Raw genomic sequence first — 22,897 nt, 5'->3', positions numbered from 1 at the left:
CCTGATGTCTTTGATCACAGGGACACAATCACTGAAATACGGGAGACCCCTTTTTCCCAACCCATATTCTTGTCTTCATAACACTAAACGAGATCAATTATTCTTCAGGAAGGGCTAGAGGGTGATAAACTTAATGACCACTGGTGTTCCAGCTAAAAACTGGCTAAAAACTCTTTTACGCCTTAGAACAGAGGTGTCTGAACACATGATCTGCAACACTCCAGAATGTATGTGAGGCCCAACTGGATTAAATATTTAAAATTTTTCAAAATACAATAAAACAAAATTGATGTGAATGTTTGATTTTCTAGGTCAATATGCAGCCCTTATGGATCCTCATGCTAAATGTCTTTCTCTCTTTTAGCTTGATATCATTATTTTTAGAAAAGTTAGTGTAAGCCTATCTTTCTGTTAGAAGCTTTTAAGTATAAAAAAAATAAATTGACTTGACTTCAACACTGTGATATTATTTTGGTCTTTTTCAAGAATGAAAGAAAATAACTTTAGTATTATTATTATTGTTATTACTATTATGATTATGATTATTATTATTAGTAGTAGTAGTAGTAGTAGTAGTAGTAATGGGAAAACAAGAAGGAGGAGGAGGAGGGGAGAAGGAGGCACTTATAATTCAGTTGAGAGAAAAACTAATATATATACATAAACCAATAGTATAAGATAATAATAATAATAATAGCTCAGTGATAATATATATATATATATATTATAGTAATTTTCTAGTTATCCCTTCTACATCATGATTTTCCCCAATACAGGTTTGCTATATTGCAGGTTGGCATAAGGAATTAAATGTGAATTTGGGGTGAACTTTGTAGATGACATACATAAGCCAGCAAATAACACAGAAAAAGTTTAGAAACTCAGAAACACATAAAATATACGTATAGTGTCAACATATTTTATTTTTAAATACCATAATAATTCAGACTACTTCTCTGGTGTGAAATGAAGGCTAAAAATTTTATATGAATTTTCCAGATTGTAGGCTTCTGTTCCATGATGTTAAAGGGAAAATGATAAAATGTTATATTGTATTTTAGTGTTAGTATTTAATATTTAATATAGTATTTTACAGAGTACTTTGCATATATATTAGCTCATTTGCTCCTCAGTAAAGTATGTGTCATTATTATTCTCTTCTGAAGTTGATGGAGTTTAATGATCTACCCAGGGTCACATAGCTAGTATATGTCTGAAGTAGAATTTGAACTCAAGTCCTCTTGCCTTCAAGTTTAGCACTCTGTGTATATAATGAAGTGCTTTATTGGGTAGTATAAGAATGGGACATCAGGAAGGAGAATATCAAAGAGGACTGGCATAATCATTGTGAATATGAAGCTTGAGCTGAGCTTTGAAAGAAGGAAATGTTTGGATGCTTTATCCACAATGCTTGGAAGATAGTAGAGGTTTAATAAATATTTATTGACTGATTATTAATTGATTGTTTACCAGAAGAAGAGTAATATTAATTATTGCTGAACAAAACAGATGAGCCCCTCATCTATTTCTGGTTTTGCTCTATTTTTATTTTTGCATCTTTAGAGCCTAGAATTGCCTTTCCTAAGCATAAAAATAAATATTTTAATGGATTGATTGAAATATCAATGGATTAATTGACATATACCCAAACCTATATCTATCTATCTATCTATCTATCTATCTATCTGTCTGTCTATGCATTTGGAGCAGCATTATAGTCTATACCTAACAATGGCTATGATGAAAGTCTTACTGTATCCAGAATGCCATTTGTGATTCTCAGGTAATACTCTAGTGGAGAAGCAGTTATCAGGGTTCACTGCAGATTTATAATCCACAATATAGTTCATATTCATTAAACCAATAGACATTTATTTAACCCCAACTGTATATAGATCACCATAGTATATGTTGTGAAACAAAAAACTAAATCTTTGATATACAGAGGTTTACAACCCTTTTGGTAAAATGAAATAAATACAAAAATAACAATTATACAAAATAGAATGATTGATTCTGGAGAGGAAGAATGATCAAAGTGCTACTGGGGGGTGGGGTGGTGAGAAAGGAAGACCTTGTATGAGATGTTCCTTTTACCATGAGTAGAACTTCAAGAGGTAAAGGTGGTAGAGATACCCACTGAAAGAGGAGCAAAGTCCCGGAGGTAGGAAGGAATAGGACAGAAATGAGGAGTATTTTTAATTTGACTAGACCAAGTAAGAAATGTGTGATCCAACTGGAGAGATAAGCTTGAACTAGAAGGTGAAAGGTCATAAATGGTAAATGACATATCAATAGAATACAACATTAGATTGACCTTAAAAATATGACAGTTAATACAGATTAAATGTAAAGTCTGACATAGGTTCCAAAGTCAAATTCCCAAGTATAAGAAAGGGAGATATGGCTAGTCAGTTATTCATCTGAAAAAGATCTGGATAGTTTTAGTAGACTTAGAGTGACAACTAAATTTAGCAGGACATAGAAGACCAGATTTAGACTCAGGAAGACCTGAGTTCAAATCCAGTTCCAGACACTTTCTAGGTATGTGATTTTTAGATAAGTCATTTAACCTCTGTCTTGCCCCTGTTTACTCATCTGTAAAATGCAGATAATATCTACCTCTCAAGGTTCTTGTGAGAGTAAAGCTAGCTATCATTTGTGAAGTGTTTGTAAACTTTAAAGCACTATACAAATGCTGCTATTCTATCTCCACTATTACCACTATCATCACTGCTACTATCACCACCATTACAACTTAGTTATTTTGTTTTTATTGTCATCATCGTTATTCCTCCTTCTTCTCCTTCTTCTTTTCCTACTACTACTACTACTACTACTACTACTAATATAATAATAATATTACTACTACTAAGGTTGTTGTCTTTCATTCTTGAAAAAGATCAAAATAATATCACAGTGTTGAAGTCAAGTGTACAGTGCACACTGTCCAACTGTGGCAATATGTGTCTAATATGAGCTTGGAAGACTTTACCTACCACAGGTTGGGCACAAATAGTCCATATGAATATTTGGAATGGAGATATCTCTAAATTTTCTCTTATGTTTCTGTTATGGTCCTGTGCTACTGTCTTCCATATCTCACAATCGATTCCAAAGTTTTTCAGAGAGACCTTGAGAGTATCCTTGTACCACTTCTTCTGCCCTCCATCTTAGCACTTGCCAATACTGCTACCACCACCACCATCATCACCACTTCTACTGCTACTATTACCATCACTAATACTACTCCTTCTTTTCCTCCTCCTACCATTTTTACTCCTACTATTACTACTGCAATTTTAATATAAGCGACCTATGATTGAGAGTACAATCTTAGACTTTGTTAAAACATTATTCCTAGATCTATCTATAAAGATATAGCAACTAAAGTATTGTGTTGAGTTCTAGGTGCTAGAGTTTAGGAAAGACACTTCTCATCTAGAGAATAGCCAGTGGAGACTGATCAAGATGGTAAAAGGTCTAAGTATGCAATTCATTTGAAGGAATTTGAGGTGTTTAACATGGAGAAATAACTTGGACGAGGAAGCATGATAGTTGTCTTTACATAGCTGAAGAGTTGTCTTGTAGAAATATGATGATACTTATTAGTGCTACTTTCCAGGACAGACCTGGAAGCAACAGCTGGAAATTAAACAGTAGATTTGATATAAGGAAAAACTTTCTAATAACTAGAAACTCATCCAAAAAAAGAGAAAGAAACTCATCTGAATTAGCTTTTAATTTCTAAGTCTGGAATGGAATTTTCTCAAGAGAGTGATTTACCCCCTATTCAAAATCTTCATGAATTTAGATGTGTTGTAGAGGGGATTTCCTTTTGAATGTATGTCAGACTATATGGCTGTTCAAATCCTTTACAACTCAGAGAATTTGCACTTTTCTCAGTAGGCAATGGGGTAGGATCTGGCATGAATATAGTTGTGATTTAGGAAGATTAATATGACAATGAATGAGTCAAGTATACATACGCAAATATATATCAACAAATAAATACTTGTTGGATGAATGTAGGAGGCTGATTGGTAGACCAGAGGAGAAGTCAAAATGTTCTAAAGTTGAATGGTAGCAAGAGGAATGGAAAGAAGGGAACATACAGAAAGGATATATCAAGGCTAGAGTAGACAGGATTTTATAGAAGAGAATCGCATATCATTCTCCATAACTATGAGTGCTCTCTAAGACTCTATCCTGTTACTTTCTCTTTTTTCCCTATATACTCTTAAATGATTGTTCAAAAATAATCCTGGGTGACTGGAAATATGGTGATACTTCCCCAGAGATATATGTTCCCTAAGCATTAAATCTAATTGTGAAATGGCAAGTTTTACCCCACATTGAAGGAGTTTCAGATATCAGGGAACAGATAAGGTGAGATTGGGATCAAAGACTATTTCTGTGTCCCATAAGCACTCCATTCCAGAAATAGTTCCCTCCTCTTCTTGCATATAAAATTAGCTATATTTATGGTACAATACATTGTAATCCCACAGAATCCCTTTTGTTATTCTATTGTTTCAGTCCTTTCTGATTCTGTGCCCTGATATAAAACAAATATTCTTTTGTTATTAGATGGTGTCTTACTCTTTGTGACCTCTTTTGGGTTTTTTTTTTGGGGGGGGCAAAGATACTAGAATGGTTTGCTATTTCTTTCTTCAGCTCATTTTCCACAAGTGGAGTCAAACAGGGTTGAGTTCCCCAGGTCATACAACTAGTAAGGATCTGAGGCTAGATTTGAGCTCAAGATGATCGTTTCTGACTCTGGGCTCAGGACTCTATCCACTGTGCCACCTACCTTCCCCTCAGAAACCCTAATTTCCTTCAAAACAAAGCTTTTGTCACCTCCTACATGAGGCTGTTCCAGATTCTTCCATTTGTGCATACCTCTTCTAAAATGAGATTGGGGATGGTACAAGAAACACAGACCTGAAACAGTCTGGAGTCAATAACTGTTAGTTCCAGGATCAAAAACAATAACCTGTGAGCATATACAATGTAAAATAACTAAATTTAATTGTATTTATGATTATGATTCAACACACTTCAGAAAGAGCTAGAATAATTTGCAGCATCACAAAGATGTATTTCAATGGTCACAGGTTCAGGGCAGGGTAAGGTCTCCAGGTAGCTCCTGCAAGCTATACTAGTATCAGGTTTCCATCTCTTTATTACATTATATATGTGATATGTATGTTTGTGTGGTTTCCTGTAGGATTCAAATATAGGACTAATCTTCTCTGTGTTTTACTTAAGAGTGATTATTTCTGAGGAAGAGATTCCAATAATCCCTTTCCATAAAAATTGTTTGTTTTTTCTTGAACTTCTACCTGTAGTTTCATTTCTTTGGTTTTACTTTATCCTTTTTTTTGAAATATAAATAACACTCAACGGGGCAGTAACATTTTGTGCCTTCTACTTCTTTACTACCTCAGATTAAATGGATTTATAATTTTTGAAGAGTGGGTTTGAAAAGGAAGGAAGATACAGGGGCATTGGAAGCTTGAGGACAGAATGCAGCAGCATCTTGAAAGAAAGGAAAAGGGCAGATAAAGGACCCTGGGACTGATAAAGATGCATTTTAACAACCTCAATGTTTTTCTCCCCTGAAGCCTGGCTTTGCAACAGCCATTGCAACTAGACATTGTTCTCTTCTCTCTTTGTTTAACATGCAGCTCCACCACCTCCAAGCTGCTACTAGGGCAAGTCCAACCTCATTACTGAATGTTTTCTGCTTCAGGTGCTCAGTGTTTCAAAAGAACTTATTCTTCAGATCAGATTCTTATTGAAACTGGAGCGTTAACTTGGCAGGGTCCTCCCATCAGCAGCTCTCTCTTTAGACACCCCTGCACAAGGACAGTCACTGCTTGTTAAGGTGTCTCTAATTGTGGGTAGAACAGCAGGTTGCACTACCTCACACACAGATGTTACCTATTTGAAAACATCAAACTCAATTTACCCAGATGGCACAGACGATCATAAACTTCAAAAATTTGTTTTCATTTCTTGGTGCACTAAAACGAAAAATAATGGTTGTGCTCTCAAGGTTTTGCGTCAGCTTCTCTCCTCCCCGACTCAGACTCAAGGGAATGCAGTTTATAAACATGAGTTGTCATTTTGAAAAGTCTGAATCACATCATCTGCTCATCAGTGTGTATTTAAGAAACTCATTTGGAAATGATAAAGAATCATACATGTTGGTCCCTCTGGGGCCAGCTAGACTACATTAACATAAGTAGAAGTGGCATAGTTGGAAAGAACACTAGATTCAGAGCAAATCCTTTCATCTTTCAGAACCTTGATTTCCTCATCTGTAAGACTATTTTAAATACTATGAAATTATGACTAGAAACTTCTCATTTTTCCCCTCTCCAATTTATATTCTTACACAAGTGCCAAAGTGATGATTCCATAGAACAAATTGGACCTTGTTACTCTTTTACTTAAGAAATATCAGTAGCTGTCTATGACTTCTAAAATTAAAATAAAAACCCTTAAGATTGTCTGGCTCCCAACTATTTTTCAGGCTTGTTGCATATCACTATTTTTATGCACTCTCCATTTCAGTCCAATTGATTTATTAACTGTTTCTCACATATGGTACATCCCCCCCCCCCATGTCTTTGCAAAGATGTCCTTTTGCCTTCTGTAAGAGACCTTTCTCAGTCTTCTCCCCCTTCCCCTCCTCATCACATGACTAATGCCTTCCCTCTCAGATTATCTTTCATTTATATTTATATGTAGTAGTTTATATATGTGTGTAAATTCTGTAAATAATTGCTATTTAAACTGTATAAATCTTGGGTGTTTTTTTTAATGTTCTCTCTTCCATTAGAATGTCAGTTCTTTGAGGGCAGGGGTCACATAATTGGTTTTCTGTGTTTTCACAGAACTTAGTCCATAAAAAAAACACTTAATAAGTATTTGTTGTCAAAAATGCTTACTGAATGACCCTTAGGGAAATATGTTAAACACAATTGCACATGTTCAATTTTTACTAGATTGTTCATCACTGGGGCAGAGAAGGGAGGTATGAAGGAAGGGAGACTAGTAAAAAAAATGTGAAACTCATAGATTTGCAAATGGATGAAAGTTGAAAACTATCTTTGCATGTAATTGGAAAAAAATAAGATAAAAATTTAAATAAAGAAAATGAAAGTTGAACAACAACAATAAATGCTTGCTGATTGATATACTCCCTCTTCATCCCACTCCTTAGACTTTAGTTTCCTTTATGATTCTCCTATTAGCACTCTCTCAACTTCCAAATCATACAATTCAATTTTTTAATTATATAAATTATATGTAATATAAATTATATTACATATGAAACAATTGTATTATACATGTTATATGTGTTTGTTTTCATGTTGGACCTTCCTAGTAAAATGTAAAGCCTTTAAGCCGAGACTATTTCTCATTTTGCCATTTTATCCTTTGTTCCTAGAATGGTGCCTTGCCCATAGTAGGTATTTAAAAAATGTTCACTAGAATGGATGATATAGAAGATTTATTTTTAAATGCTGTGAGATATTTATAGATTCTATGAGATATGTAGCTATGGCAATCCTGGAGAGAGTCAACAACTGACCAGGGGAAGGAATTTTAGACCAAAATGGAGTCATTTGTTTCCTCTCCCTCCTCCCAGAGAGTCAATTGTTAAACATTTATAAGCATCCCCTTATCTGTGGCATGGATTCTTTACCTTGCTGAACCTGTTTCTTTTTGTGTAAAATAGTGATAATAATACTTGCAAAGAGGATACTTTCCTTTTTTATGATTTCTTTTATGCATAAGGAATAGAATACTTTCAATTAACCTATCTTCCATGATATTCTGTTTTTGAAAGTGTATTAATCTTGTCCACTCAAAGAGACTATAAATCTCTTGAGGGCAAGGATCACAATTGATTATTCTGGATTCCTCACAAATCTAGCATAGAATAAAGTATCAGAGACTGCAGCAGACATGATGAATCTTGTTTGTTGACTGATTGAGTCCACATATGAGAAGTTATTAAAAGTCTCTATTAAAAAGATCCTCTTGAATTCTCTACTCTTCACTTTACTAATTCATGTCTCAATAGCTCTAAGGTAGCATAATGGTGGGGATGTGGCTCGGGCTTGAGTGAATAGGTTGGGAAGATCATTCTAATTCCTTACATTTGTCTTTCTACCTCTCCTCTCCCATCTAACGTCCTGTCCTCAGTTCCAGGAAAACATAAAGATGTCTTATAATTTGATCCATTTAAGACCAATGGACTCAGGAGAACAATGGTTCCATTAAGTCTAATCTGAATTGTTGGGGCAGCAAAGTGATATAGAGTTTTAGCATGGGGACAGGAAAAACTGAGTTCAAATTGAGTGTCAAATTGGGTGTCAAGACTAACTTTGCGACCTGGGCAGTCACATAACCTTTAATTACTTCAAGAAATAAAATAAAATATAAATATAAATCTGCATAGTTAACATTTTCTTCATCACTTTCATAAGTCTAGTAAAATAACCAAACAATAAATCAAGCCCTGATTAGTAACATTTTCCAATTTTGGAGGTGTAAATGCTCATAATGAAAAATTGTCCCTCTCTATCTGGTTCAAGCTGACTTTAGCATATCCCTGGGTCACTATCAATTGTTGGAGCCTGGGTATAAACCCTGTTTTCCTTACTTCAAATGTAGTATTCTTTTTACTAGAGAGAGAATAAAGACTTTTCTGACTTAGAATGAAAGATGTAAGCTAAAGAACTGTGGAAACTAAGATTGGAGAGATAAGTTAAGCTATAATTATAAAAGGACTTATGAATTAGGCAAAGAAATTTAGATTTGATGTGGTAGGAAATGGGAAGCCATCAAAAGCCTTTGAACAAGGGAATGACATGACTAAACTGGTATTTCAGGAAGATTATCATAGAGTTCAGCATAGATTAAAGCTCAGAAAATACTTATTGAACTGAATTGAATTGACTAAAGCTGTTAAAAATAAGAATATGACGGATACATTTCCAGGGCTCTTTTCATTCCTCATCATGACTAGACAAGGTTTAATATTTCATTTGGGTTAAGTCCCTAGTTTGGGCTTCAATTATCCAGGTAATTTCTTCTATGCCCCTATTCAGTTTGCACATTTAGTCAGAATTTATGAGTGCCACACATTTATAATATTCTCTATTGTTTGCAGGGGCTATTTAAAAGAAGAGTGTATCCCCATGTGGGGATGATGTAGAAGAAATCATCTTAAGTAACAGTTAATTGGTGAGCCCATTTCTCCAATCAATGTATCAGTCAACTTCTTTGTTCCATTAGGTATGCACTGAGTAGGACCCTGTTTAAGCCAGAGCAATTTATCTTGGGGTAACTCAAAGCTATGAATTTGTACTTTCAGCTTATCATAGATTCTGAAACATAAGTCAAGGGGTTTCAGGTTCCCAGAGAGATGAGCCCTGACTCATGTTCCTCTAAGTAAGTATTTATTAAACATCTACTCTGTGCTAAGTGCTAGGGATATAAAAAAAAATGGCAGAAGCACAGTTCCTGCCCTCAAGGAAATCACATTCTAACGGTGAAGATAACATGCTAACAACTATGTAAACTCAAGACATTTATATATATTATATATATATACATACATACCTACTTGCATGTGTATACCTACACACAAACATACAAAGAATATAAATGGGAGGTAATTCCATAATGAAGGTACTTGAAATGGGGGAGATTAGGGGAAAGTCATTTGTTCAAGTTAGGATTCAAATAAAGTTTTCAACATAGAACAAACCAAAAAAAAAATACTCAGGGAAGTTACCACTTGTATCTGTGTTGATGCATTATTAAAGACTTCTTGTCTGCCTGTGTTAAAATAAATAAATATATTAGCTGGAAAATTCAAGAGAATTCTCTAGTCCTATACCATGAGAACATCTAGGCATAGAAATAAAGGTGACATCAGTGAAGCATAAACCCAGGAAGATTGTACTTAGCATCTGAGATTGGTCATGGACTATGTTTGCCTGTTGCCTGAAGACCACCAGGTGATTAAGTGGTTTTTTTTAGGTTTTTGCAAGGAAAATGGGGCTAAGTGGCTTGCCCAAGGCCACACAGCTAGGTAATTATTAAGTGTCTGAGACCGGATTTGAACCCAGGTACTCCTGACTCCAAGGCCGGTGCTTTATCCACTATGCCACCTAGCCGCCCCGATTAAGTGTTTTTTAGTCACAGCAACTCAGGAAGAATATCCCTTAAGCTGTGAATAAGTTATACTCTGCAAAGGTTATGGGAGTATTCTCCACAGACAAAATCATGAAGAAAAGGAAGAAAAAGGAAAAAAACCCCACAAAGACATAGCCACCAATGTGCTTTGGAGATCAATTTTTCTGGGTGTTTCAGAAAAAAATGTTTAAGCTAATATCTCCCTCCAAGTTAAATTGTAACCATATACAAGAATGACCTACACTACCTTTACTGAATTCCAAACTAAATCCGAATATTAAATGTGAATTTCTATTAACATACAAATCAACCAAAAGTTATCCACTTCTTAAACACCTGATTCTGAATTCTTGGTGAACAGGGTTTATCAATTTTTATAAAACTTCTAGGCTAGAACCTAAAAATTTAAATATTTCCCAAACTAGGCCAAATATTTCATTTCAGTAAAATCTCTGGTTTGTTTCTGGAATTATCTAGATAACTTGGCCACTTTTAGCAAGTTTCATTGTCTTGTGGTGGGATATTTAATTCAATTCAATAAAAATTAAGTTCTTACTATATGACAGGCCTTGTGCTATGCACTGAGGATAAAGAAAGAGGGCAGAAACTTCTCATGTAGGGAAGGGATATGAGAAACCACTCCAAGTGACAGAAAATGGACAAAGCAATTTCTCCAATCAAGAAATCAACCAGTATATCTTAGCCTTGCATCTATTAATCTGCCTAAAACTGTGACCTTGGGTCAATATTTTGTGATAATAGTGGAGAAATGTGCAGTAATCTGTCTGCTTTCATTCATCTATCCTATAACCAAATCAAGAACTACTCACATAAAAAGACAATCTTACAATCTTACAAGCTTCATCTGTAACTTTGTTGCTATCTCCTTCCCCAATATCCATTCATTCATTTACTCTGTCTCATTCATGTCCCCCTTCCTACCTCCCTTCTACTCTTTCTTAGTCTTACTCTTTTTTTCTCTCCTTCTTGCCACAGACATTCTTTCTTTCTAGACATTTCCAAACTGTGCTGCTTGAACATAATGTTTGTCCTTCATTATCAAAGAAGATCATGACATCAGAGGTGAAGCCATGACAAGCACATGAATTGGATTCTAAGTGAGGGGGGGCTGTGCTAAGTTACCAGTGTCACTTTCTCTTCCAGAGTCTTCTGGATCCAGTGATCAGATTTGAATCAGGATGACTGGAGATGGCCCTGGATGTAAGGCAGTCAGAGTTAAGTGACTTGCCCAAGGCCACACAGCTACTAAATATCTGAGGCTAGATTTGAACTCCTGTCCTTCTGATTCCAAGATCAGTGCTCTATCCACTGCATGACTATCCTCCACCTACCAGACTGCGTCACTGAGCTAATTCCTGGACCTTTCCAGACCATGCCACCCTGTGTAAACTGCCTCTCTCCACCCTTACAGTTCCATATGCCTTTCTCTATTAGAATGTAAGCTCTTTGAAGGCAGGGACTATTTTTGCTTGCTTGATTTTGTGCACTCAGTACTTAGTACGTTGCCTAACCCATTCATTTTCTGACTCGCATGAGTCAATGCTGCAATTGTACTTTTTTTTGATAAAAGAAAATCTCAGATTCACTTTGCGTGAATTGTATAGCTATGAATTATTTAGAAAGTGTATTTTATCATAAGATAGTATGATTTAGAGCCAAAAGGATGATAGAGATCACCAAGTTTGGATTGCCTAGTTTACAGATAAGGAAACTGAAGACCAGAGAGGGTCTTGACTAGCTCAAGGTCATACAGAAAGCAAGATCCAGCATTTAAACCCATATCCTCTGACTTCTAAAGCCAAGACTATGCACTGTGGTTTTTCTACATAGAATATAGCTTATTTGAGATGACTACTTTATTTTTGTCTTTGTATGTCCAGTAACTATCACAATTTTTAAATTGAAAGTCCTTTACAAATGCTTGTTGATTATTACACTGCATATAATATTATATTATTATTATATTGATTATTATATTATTATACTGATTATTATCATAATCAAGTATATTAGAATTTAAAGGATCTTTACAGAACCAATTGAGCCCATCAATACTAATTGTACCAGTCTCACTAACTTGTCACATTGAAAGGAAGGCCACATAACTTAATTGGAGACATAAGACAGTAAAAAGTGAGTATTTGGGATAGTATCCTTCCCACAAACTATTGCAGCAAATGGCACTTCCAAAACCAGGGAATTACAATGACTTCTGATATGGGGTCTTGGACATTCCAAAGTGTAATGAGAAAAGACAAAAACAGGGTCATCACCATAGAGCCTTCAGGAAATGATAAGAGTGAATAGTAGTTCATGATAGAGAGACAGCTTCTGACATGTGACATCTTTATAGCTAGCTATCTCCATTTAGATGGATGGAACTTCATAGTCTTTCTTCGCTACATATATTAGGCAGCTTAGGGACATTGAGGATGGCCAAGCATTTTATCACAAAGGGCAGAGTCTCACTTAAGAACAGATGAGTAATTTCTCACATCTATTGTCATAGGCAGGAAGGTGCCAATTATCTTGGAAGCTTAAAGATTCTAGTTCAGAAGATTCCAAAGCATAGAAGATTATATTTATAGGAGGTTCCAGAAAAGGGGGCAAGGGCAGGAAACAGGGAATGTCTCTAGAGCAGAGATAGCCTATCACCAGAAAAGTCAAAAACCCAGAGATTTTTCCAGGCTTACAATAGTCATCATTATTAGAGATGACTCAAGATAAGGGGTTTTTTTTACACATTTTCTAATCCGTACTATATCAATGAACTTAGAAAACAATGGAAGATGAGGAATATAGGACTAAAAAGGAATACTGACCCTTTCTTACTAACTTGACCACCAATACTACATACATCTAGTAACATCATACTCATATAAAGATAATCTTTTTATATATAACGTGTATATGCCAGCACATATGCAAACTAATATATTCAGAGACATATACCCATAGGCATACATAGACTTGGAAATACAAATATAGACCAAGATATGCAATATACAAATTAGCCTCTCTCATCTTATTAAGACAAAATGTAAGGGGGCGGCTAGGTGGTGCAGTGGATAGAGCACCAGCCTTGGAGTCAGGAGTACCTGGGTTCAAATCTAACCTCAGACACTTAATAATTACCTAGCCATGTGGCCTTGGGCAAGCCACTTAACCCTGTTGCCTTGAAAAAAAATCTAAAAAAAAAGACAAAATGTAAGAGAAAAGACTATTACAAGTCATCATGCTTATTCCTGTCATTTTTATGGAAGAAACCAAAGTCATCATTATAGGTCACACAAACTAGGATGCATCTAAGTAGGTACTTAAACCTGTCTTCTGATCCTGTGCTCTTTCCACCATACACACTGATTCCAAAGATATGCTCACTCTATGGTTCTCACCAAATGAATTTAAAACAACCCATTAAAAATTGGCCAAAGGGAGCTTGGAAACCTAGAGCCCCTTGACCTATTAAAGGTTTTTTCCCTCAAGATTCCAATGTGTCACAATTGTGTCCTGAATAGAAAAGCTTTCTGTAGTTTGCATTCCTCTCTATGCAAAACTTTAATCAGACATATACCATTGAGTTTAGTGGCCACTAGAATGACCCAGTTTTTATATATCTATGAAAACGAAGTTGAGATAAAGCAAACAGAAGCATTGAATTTTAAATACATCTCTCAGCTGTCTTCTTTAACCTCCCAAGTCATCTCATGCTGTAATTCATAAATTAGATTCCTAATTAGAAGGTACAAAAGTGTACTTCACACCAGACACAAACACAATCCCCTTTCCCCCAATTAGTTCTCCATAATTGATCAAGGTAGCAATGCCCTTTGTGTCACTGGGAGAGAAATGCAAGTTTCCTTTTTTTTTTTCCTAAAGAATTTGTTCTTATGATTGGGGAATAAGGTCATTTCTTGAGGAAACTGTTTTCCAGGGTGAATTAAGCAAACTTCATATGAGGATAAAGAGATTGGCAACAAAGATTAAATGTAGCTGTGTTAACATGCCCTGATACAATTTTAGCATCTTTCCCGGATAATCTTTCGCAAACACTATTTCTCCTCAACTCCCTCCAAAAACAATTCAAAATCAAAGCACAGGTTTATGTCTATGAACACATCTGATCTGTGACAAACTGATTTCATCATTTCCTTCTTAGAGTAGGTTTGAAAATAACTATAACTCCTGGTAGTGTGTATTCTTCTTTGACAAGACATTTTAGGTTAAGAGAAACTGAAAGAGGATAGTAATTTGATGTAAAACAAAGATGTTTAAGAAGCTAGAAATGTTGGCGCGGCTAAGTGGCAGTGGATAGAGCAACGGCCCTGGAGTCAGGAGTACCTGAGTTCAAATCCGACCTCAGACACTTAATAATTACCTAGTTGTGTGGCCTTGGGCAAGCCACTTAACACCATTTGCTTTGCTAAAAAAACCTAAAAAAAAAAACCCTAAAAAAAAGAAGAAGAAGCTAGTAATGTGGCTGGTAGTAAGATCTAAACTCTTCCTATCTCTGCTAGCAAAGGGAAGTGGAGTTTGAAGTAATTTTCCCAATAATTTAGTGCCTCCTATCTTTCTTTTTTTTTGCTTGAAACATGCAGATAATTGAAAGGGATATGTCCATTTTGATTTATTTTGTGAAAGCATTGTTTTCTTCACCACATGTCGTTTATGGAGAGGATAAACAGATGGCGACTCAGAGCCACAATCTCAGACAAAAGTCTGATAAAACTAGTTTGAGATAAATTCTTAGCAGTGTCTGCCATCTCTAGCAATTTAACTAGATCAGATCAGAATCCTGATGCCTTCTTACTGCCTATAGTTGGAATTGAATTAATGAGGTAGAGTATTCCATTGTTCCCATGTTCCTGATGTAGAATTTTGGCAAGATAAATACACAGAATTTCTACTCTTCCATAGCCTATATCTGTCATGTTACAGCAAATGATAGATAAAATTGATAGCATCAGAAAGGTCTCTAATGCTGATCCCTATGACTAAGCCTAATGGCCTCAAAGAAGGTAAATAAATGCTTTGCTTTCACAACCTAAATAGTTATTCTCCCTACTCCATGTGTCTGGGATGTACCCCTCTGTAAGTCTCTGAGTTAGATAGTTGTCTCTCCTGATAATAACTGTGCAAGTGAAAGATAAGGTTCTTACAAAATGTATATGACTTTGGAACTGCCATGTAGTTCTGGTCTTGGAGACAGAAAAACTTGAATTTGTATCTTACCTCAGATACTTATTTTCTATAAGACTCTTGATAAGTCATTTAATTAACTTTGTTCAGCATCAGTTTTCTCATTTGGGAAATGGGCGTTTATCTCACTGAATCGTGAGAATCAAGTGAAATGGTAAATGTAAAGACCTTCACAAAGTTTAAAGCACTATATAATACTCATTATTATTATCATCACTCTACAGTGGGGAGGTACATTCAAAAGCTTTAGGGAATATCCCATCAGAAGAATTAGCTAGTTCATATTCATGGAGCTAATAAGTTGGTCCTAACTTTACTTCAGTCTCCTGCTTTCAGTTTCATGGGATCCTAAAATGTTAAAACAGGAAAAGTCCTTCATCTTCATTTACCAAAGGAGGAATCTGGTGCTCATAGATGACTTGTCCAAAGTCATACATTAAATTAGTAATGTAGTTGGAGCTTAAAATCTAAGTTTTTGACTTCCTGTTCCTAATTCTCTTCCTATTATACCACATAGTCTTTCTGTCTCTGCTTCTGGAGTCATCTTTAAAGTTGGCTTTCACCATCCTACTTGTTTCTCTAGTTGAAATACAAGTGATATAATAGAAATCTGATAAAGTATTTTTATTAGAGGATGTATTTTTAAGAAAAGTTAATTCTGGGAAAAATAAAAAGAACATACCACATAACTTCTGAAGAGATTTCTCTGAGTATGTTTCTCGGTCACAACCCTTTCCAATGTAATTAGTCTGTAGTTCTGTGGTTATCTGGATCGAGGAAACAGGCCCATCACAAGTCTCCAGGTGGATGCTAGGAAACAGGGGCATACTCCCTGAACCCGGTTTGTACTCAATTCTCTTGGCCCAATCTAAATAAAAAAAGAAGAGGGGAAAAATTATTAGAATCTAAATGAAGATTTCTACCTTGTTACTACACAGTTCATTCAACTAAATCATTACTTTGGAAAACACAATTTAAATCATATTATTCACAAGAGAAAACAGGCACATTTAATTCACACATGCCAAAATCTCACCTGGGTTGAAATGAGGAAGAAGCAACCAAGATTATCTGCCACACTTCAGATAACCTCTTATTCCAGGACTTAAGCATTAAACTTATAAACTAACTTGGTTCTCACTCAATTGGTGTGAAAACCACCATGCACTTCATGTGTGAGTTTTAGTACTTGTCATATAACTAGAACTGTGAGCTTTATCACGATTATGCCCACCAGTTTAGTATTTTTAGCCAATTTTGAATGTAGGTTGAAGAGATAGTGTCTTAATCCCTTCATAAGAGAAGTGAGATTCATTCCTATATGCCTATATCATGTTTTTCTTTTCATACATGTTCCAGGATATTTAAAAATAAATAGTTTGGAATACTTTAGAATGAGAGACCACACAAATGTTAAAGCTTGGTTTCTTCGTTCTTTGATGTTCAAAGTTCAAATAAGTAATTGGGAAAGGGCAAAGAGGAAAACCCATACTGACAATTAACCCATCAAAAGATAAATTTGGATATATCAGGTTGTTGAATTCTGTCACATGCTGTTGCTTGTCTGGCATTGATGATGCTCTGTGGTGCTTCTGATATGGGAGGAAGAGAATCTAAATCAAGGCCAAGAAACTTCCATCACAATAGTCCTTGTATCCTATCAATCAGGTCATCAGGTGGTAAAGGCAAGTGAGAAGGATGCCTACCTCTCGCAATAATAAATATAATTGTGCAAGTCATGCCACCAATCACTTGATTGGTTGGCGTGTTCCTCTTCAATACTGAAAAACAACTAGTATGATTAGTAGAAAAGCTACATTTCCAGTCAGTTTTCAAATATCTTTGGTTCCCTTTCTTCTTCTTTTATAAGATTTTGGTAGCAGGTTTCTTCTGAGAAACTCAAAGAACTTCAGAAGAATTAATTAGTTCATGTTCATTTCTATTCTATGAGGTAAGTGGGTCATGTATTAGAATATCCATTTTACATATCAAGAAACTTAGGTCTCTCCTTATAATAAAAAATCATACTAAGATAACTGGATTGAATATATGATCATATTTGACTAAATTTTTAAAAACTGGCTACTAAAATGACTAAAACTTTTTTAAAAAACTAAATAAAAAACAGAAGAAAAGACATGGAATAGGGGAAAGTTTTACATTAAATATATATGACAAAAGTCTATCATATAAAATCTACAAAGAACTGACATTAATTTTTAGGATTCCTAGCCAACACTGAGACAAGTAGTCAGACAATATGAACAGATAGTTGTCAAAAAAAGAAATAGAAGTTTTCAATAACTATGAAAATGACTCAAGATTATTAGTAATAAGATAATGAAAATTAAAACAATCCTGAGATGATATCTTATCCATATCATTAGTAAGGATGATAAAAGATGGAGGAACTCTTTTTTTAGAAGGGATATGGGAAGAGAGGCATACCAAGTCATAGTTGTCAGGGCCTACTATGAAGAATTCAATCAAAAGTTACTAAATTGTTTGTATTGCTCTATCTACTGCACCACCTTAAAAATTCCCATTCACCAATGGAATAAAACAAGGCTGTGTCCTTGCTCCCATAATTTTTAGCATGATGTTTTCAGCCATGTAATCAAATGCCTTCACTGAGGATGAACATGGCCTCAAGGTCAGTTACTGCACTGAGTAAATTCTTTAATTTGAAAAGGCTACAAGCCAAGACCAAGTGGAAGGAGAGTTGGTGCATGATCTTCTGCTTGCAGATGACTACACTCAATGCAGCCTTTGAAGCTGAGACATTATGGAGTATGGAGTGATTCTCTGCTGCTTGCACTAATTTTGGTCTAACAATTAATACCAAGGAAACTGAGGTGCCCCATCAGCCACCACCATCATCCATCTGTGGAACCACTGATTACAGTAAATGGAGAAGTTTTGAGTTCTGTGGACAAATTCACTTACCTTGGCAGTTTCCTGTCCAAAGAAGTACATATTGACAAAGATGTTGACACTCATATTACCAGAGCTAATTCAATATTTGGGAGACTCCAAAATAAAATAGGGGAGAAAAGAGATATTAGACTATCAAACTGAAGGTCTACAGAGCCATTGTACTGATGTCATTGCTGTATGCCTGTGAAACCTGGACAATCTACCAGCACCAGGTCAGATACTTCCATTTAAATTATCTTAGGAAGATTCTGAAGATCACCTGGTAGGAGAAGATACCAGACACTGAGGTCCTTTCTCAAGGTAAACTGTCTAGTATTCCAAAATTACTACAGAGCTACTAGGATGGGCTGGACACATTGTTAGAATGCCAGATTTATGCTTGCAGAAAAAACTATTTTTATGGAGAACTCAAACAGGGCAAACACTCATAGAGGGGTCAGAAGAACTGATACTGGGACATCCTGAATGTCTCATTGAAGAACTTTAGAATTGATTGTACAGCATGGGAGACACTGGCACAGGATCACCCAGCATGGCATGCCCTCATTTGTGAGGGGACTTCACTCTATGAGGAAGGCAGAATTGAAGCAACTCCAAGGAAATGTGACATTTGTAAGTTTAGAGTACCCACTTCAGGTGTTTACATGGACTATTTGTGCCCAACTTGCGGTAGAACACTCTGAGCTTGTATTGGTCTGATCAGCCACAGTAGGACACTTTGTAATTTCTCTCAAACAGTGATGTCATTTTGATCTTCTTTGATAATGAAGGAAAAGAAACAACCAACCAATCACAAGGAAGTCATTTACTGTAAGAAAATATTGATATGTAGATATGTATTCATATTGATGCTATATTAATACATGAAAAAATTAATGCACTGCAAAGAATGACAAATGTGAAGAATTTGGAAAGTGTGGTAAAACTTAAATGAAGAAAGAGATAGTGACTAAAAAAGAAGCAAACTAAAATTTTCTTCATTCCTTTGCAAAATAAACTAGATTACATTCAAAATAATTTCAATGTAAAAAAAGACAACACTGAAAGGCATCAGAACTCTGGTCAAATATACTGGTTAATGTTAACAATATGCCATCAAAGTTAAAAGACTTCAAAGTTTTCTTTTCTGTTAACAATCATTAAACTGTTATGGAGGAGTAGACCATGTAGGGGTCTTTGAGTGTTTGTTAAAAGATATCTATTCTGTCAAAATAAAAGTATTAAAATAGCATTGGCAATAATTTCAGTAGCTTTGCATAGCTATATATCCTTAGAGTTATGACTTTAACCTATGGACAAAAAATTAGAATAGAAGAAAATTTAACATTTCAATAAAATAATTCATATAATTTCTATGTCCTTTCACAGTATCCAGAAGCTATCTTTTCAAGAATATAGGGGGTTTTTTTGCTTTTTTTAAATTTATTTTCATTTTTTTATTTTTTTCTTTATTTTATTTTTTATTCTCATTTTGTACAAATGTTTTTTACATTAATAAAATATTCTTGTTGAAGAGTAAATGAAATACCCCCTTCCCCCATGAATACAGACTTGCTTGAGTGATAAAGTAAAGGGGAGAGAAAAAAATTAAAATTAAAAAAATAGTAATAATTGTAGATATGGCCAGGTGGTGCAATGGACAAAGCACCAGCCCTGGAGCCACGAGCACCTGAGCCCACATCCAGCCCCGTAGACCCAATAATCACCCAGCCATATGACATGCAAGCCACCTGATCCCCACTGCCCTGCAAAAACCAAAAAGAAGGGGAAAAAAAGACCCAAAATAAAATAAAATAGTAATCATAGTAGGGGTGGCTGGGGGGCGGACAGAGCATTGGCCCTTGAGCCATGAGCACCTGGGTCCAAATCCGGCCTCAGACACCCAAAGATCACCCTGCTATGTGGCCCCAGGCAGGCCACCCAGACCCATTTGCCCTGAACCCTCCCCCAAATAATGATAAAAAATGTGCTTCAGTCTTTGTTCCAACACCAACAACTCTGTCATGGGTGGATCACATTCTTTATGGTAAGTCCATTGCAAAAGTTACTTCCATATTTTTACAATGTTGCCATTGCTGATCGCAACTCCCTCCTTTCTTATTTCTCCACTACCATGTACTATATTTTCTCTCTCCTTTCACTCTGACTCTGCTGTAGGGTAGCTGAGGGGTGCAGCAGACAGATCCCTGATCCTGGGGCCAAGAGGCCCTGAGCCCCCATATCACCCCTTAGGTCCAGAATCCACCTGGCCCTATGGTCCTGGACAGGCCTTCCAATCCCAGCCCCTTGCAAGAAGTAAAAAAGAAAATGTGTTATATCTGACCACTCTCCCCCCATGGTCCATCCTCTCCTCCTTTATTCACATCCCCACCCCTTCCCCCTGCTCCCCCCTCCTTCTTACTCCAGATGTCTATACCCCATTGAGTATATATGCTGTTTCCTCTCCTAGCCACCTCTGATGAGAGCAAAGGTTCCCTCATTCCCCCTTGCCTCTCCCCTTCCATATCATTGCAATAGCTCATTGTAATAAAAAAAAATCTTATGTGAAATATCTTGGACTATTCCCCCTCTCCTTTTTCTTTCTCCCATTCCATTCCCCTTTTTTTCTATTGACTCCATTTTTACACCATATTTTATCTTTGAATTCAGCTTTCTCCTGTGCTTTAACTATAAAAGCTCTCTCTACCTGCTCTATTAACTGAGAAGGTTCATATGAGTATTATCAGTGTCATTTTTCTATGCAGGAATACATGCAGTTCATCATTAAGTCCCTCATATTTTCCCCTTCTCCATTCTTTATGTTTCACCTGAGTCCTGTATCTGAAGATCAAACCTTCTGTTCAGCTATGGCCATTCCAAAAGGAACATTTGAAATTCCCCTGGTTCATTGAAAGTCCATCTTTTTCCCTGGAAGAGGACATTCAGCCTTGCTGGGTAGTTCATTCTTGGCTGCATTCTAAGCTCTTTTGCCTTCCGGTATATTATATTCCAAGCCCTCCGAGCTTCCAATGTAGTTGCTGCTAAGTCCTGTGTGATCCTGACTGCAGCTCCACAATATTTGAACTGTGTCCTTCTGGCTACTTGTAATATTTTCTCTTTGACTTGGGAGTTCTGGATTTGGCTATAATATTCCTAGGGGTTGGTTTTTTTGGGATCTCTTTCTCGGGGGGATCAGTGGATTTTCTCCATGCCCTCTGCTTCTAGAATATCAGAGCAATTTTCCTGTAGCAATTCTTTGAAAATGATGTCAAGGCTCTTTTCCTGATCATGATGACTTCCAGGTATTCCAATAATTTTTAAATTATCTTTCCTAAGTCTGTTTTCCATATCAGTTGTTTTTTCAATGAGATGTTTCACAATTTCTTCTAATTTTTCATTTTTTTGGTTTTGGAGTATTGATTCCTGATTTCTGATAAATTCCTCAATCTCCCTGAATTCTATTCTTTGTCTGAAGGATTTGTTCTTCTCAGAGAGTTTTCTTATCTCTTTTCCCATCTGGCCAATTTTGCTTTTTAAAGCATTCTTCTCCTCAATAACTTTTTGAACTGTTTTATCCATTTGACCTAAGCTGGTTTTTAGCATGCTATTTTCTTCAGCATTTTTTTTTGGATTTCCTTAACTAAGCTGCTGACTTCATTTTCATGTTTTTCCTGCATCTCTCTCATTTCTTTTCCCAGTTTTTCTTCTAACTCCCTCATTTGATTTTCAAAATCTTTTTTGAGCTCTGTCATAGCCTGAGCCCAATTTCTGTTTTTTCTTGGAGTCTTTAGATGCAGGAGCTTATGCTTCCTCATCTTTTGACTGAGTATTTTGATCCTTCTTGGGCTCATTTGCAAAATATTTCCTCAGTGGTCTTCCTCTTATTTCTCTGCTTGCTCATTTTCCTAGCCTGGGCCTGGTTTTGGGGTGCTTCCTGAGATTTTGGGACACTCCCACAAGGATCTCAGTGTGTGAGGCTCTGTCCTCCCTCCTGGTCTGTGAATGACCATAGGCATCCCCCTCTGCCATGGGGCTGAGGTGGGGGGCCCTTGCTGTTCTATGGGGGGGCCTAGGCTGTGATCAGGATCTGAATGTGGTCAGAGCCCCAGAGTCCTGTTCCAGAGGCAGAGGACAGAACTCTGCAGTCTCTCTTCACTCCCCTCCCTCAGCTCAATGGGCTCATGCCCTGGGGGCTCCTGCTTACAGGCTCCACCTGTTTCTGTTTCCTGGATCTGGGCTGCAGAAAGACCAAGCTGCTGGCTGTGTACCCTGAGGGCTGGGCTCCACATGCTAGTTCTGGCAGAGGTCCCCCACTGTTCCCCCACTTTGTGCTCGGTGCTCCCCGGGGTGTAGCTCAGGAGACTCCCCTGCTGCTGTGAGCTGGGGCTCCCAGTGCCCTGGGGCTGCCTCCAGGAGGCTGAAGTTCTTTTGCTCTGGCAGGCTGCCCCTCCAACCCCGGGGAGCAGAGCCTTTCTGCTCTTTTCCAGGTTACCTGGAGTAGGAGAACTGCCTCTTTGGGTCCCTTTGTGGGTTCTGT

General features: G+C 36.5%; 1 protein-coding gene across 1 annotated transcript in view; it reads right to left on the bottom strand.

The window, feature by feature from the left end:
• Positions 1-22,897, bottom strand: part of CLSTN2 (calsyntenin 2) — a 987,453-nt gene that overhangs the window by 127,337 nt on the left and 837,219 nt on the right. The window contains exon 10 of the mRNA XM_074211649.1: positions 16,127-16,312. Within this exon, the coding sequence (XP_074067750.1) occupies positions 16,127-16,312 (186 nt within the window). The remainder of the gene's footprint in view (positions 1-16,126; positions 16,313-22,897) is intronic.

The sequence above is a fragment of the Macrotis lagotis genome, chromosome 1 (genome assembly GCF_037893015.1).
Source record: "Macrotis lagotis isolate mMagLag1 chromosome 1, bilby.v1.9.chrom.fasta, whole genome shotgun sequence".
In the NCBI taxonomy this organism is placed as follows: Eukaryota; Metazoa; Chordata; class Mammalia; order Peramelemorphia; family Peramelidae; genus Macrotis; species Macrotis lagotis.
Note: the sequence above shows the minus strand (reverse complement) of the source record. Positions and strands in the feature narration are given on the sequence as shown.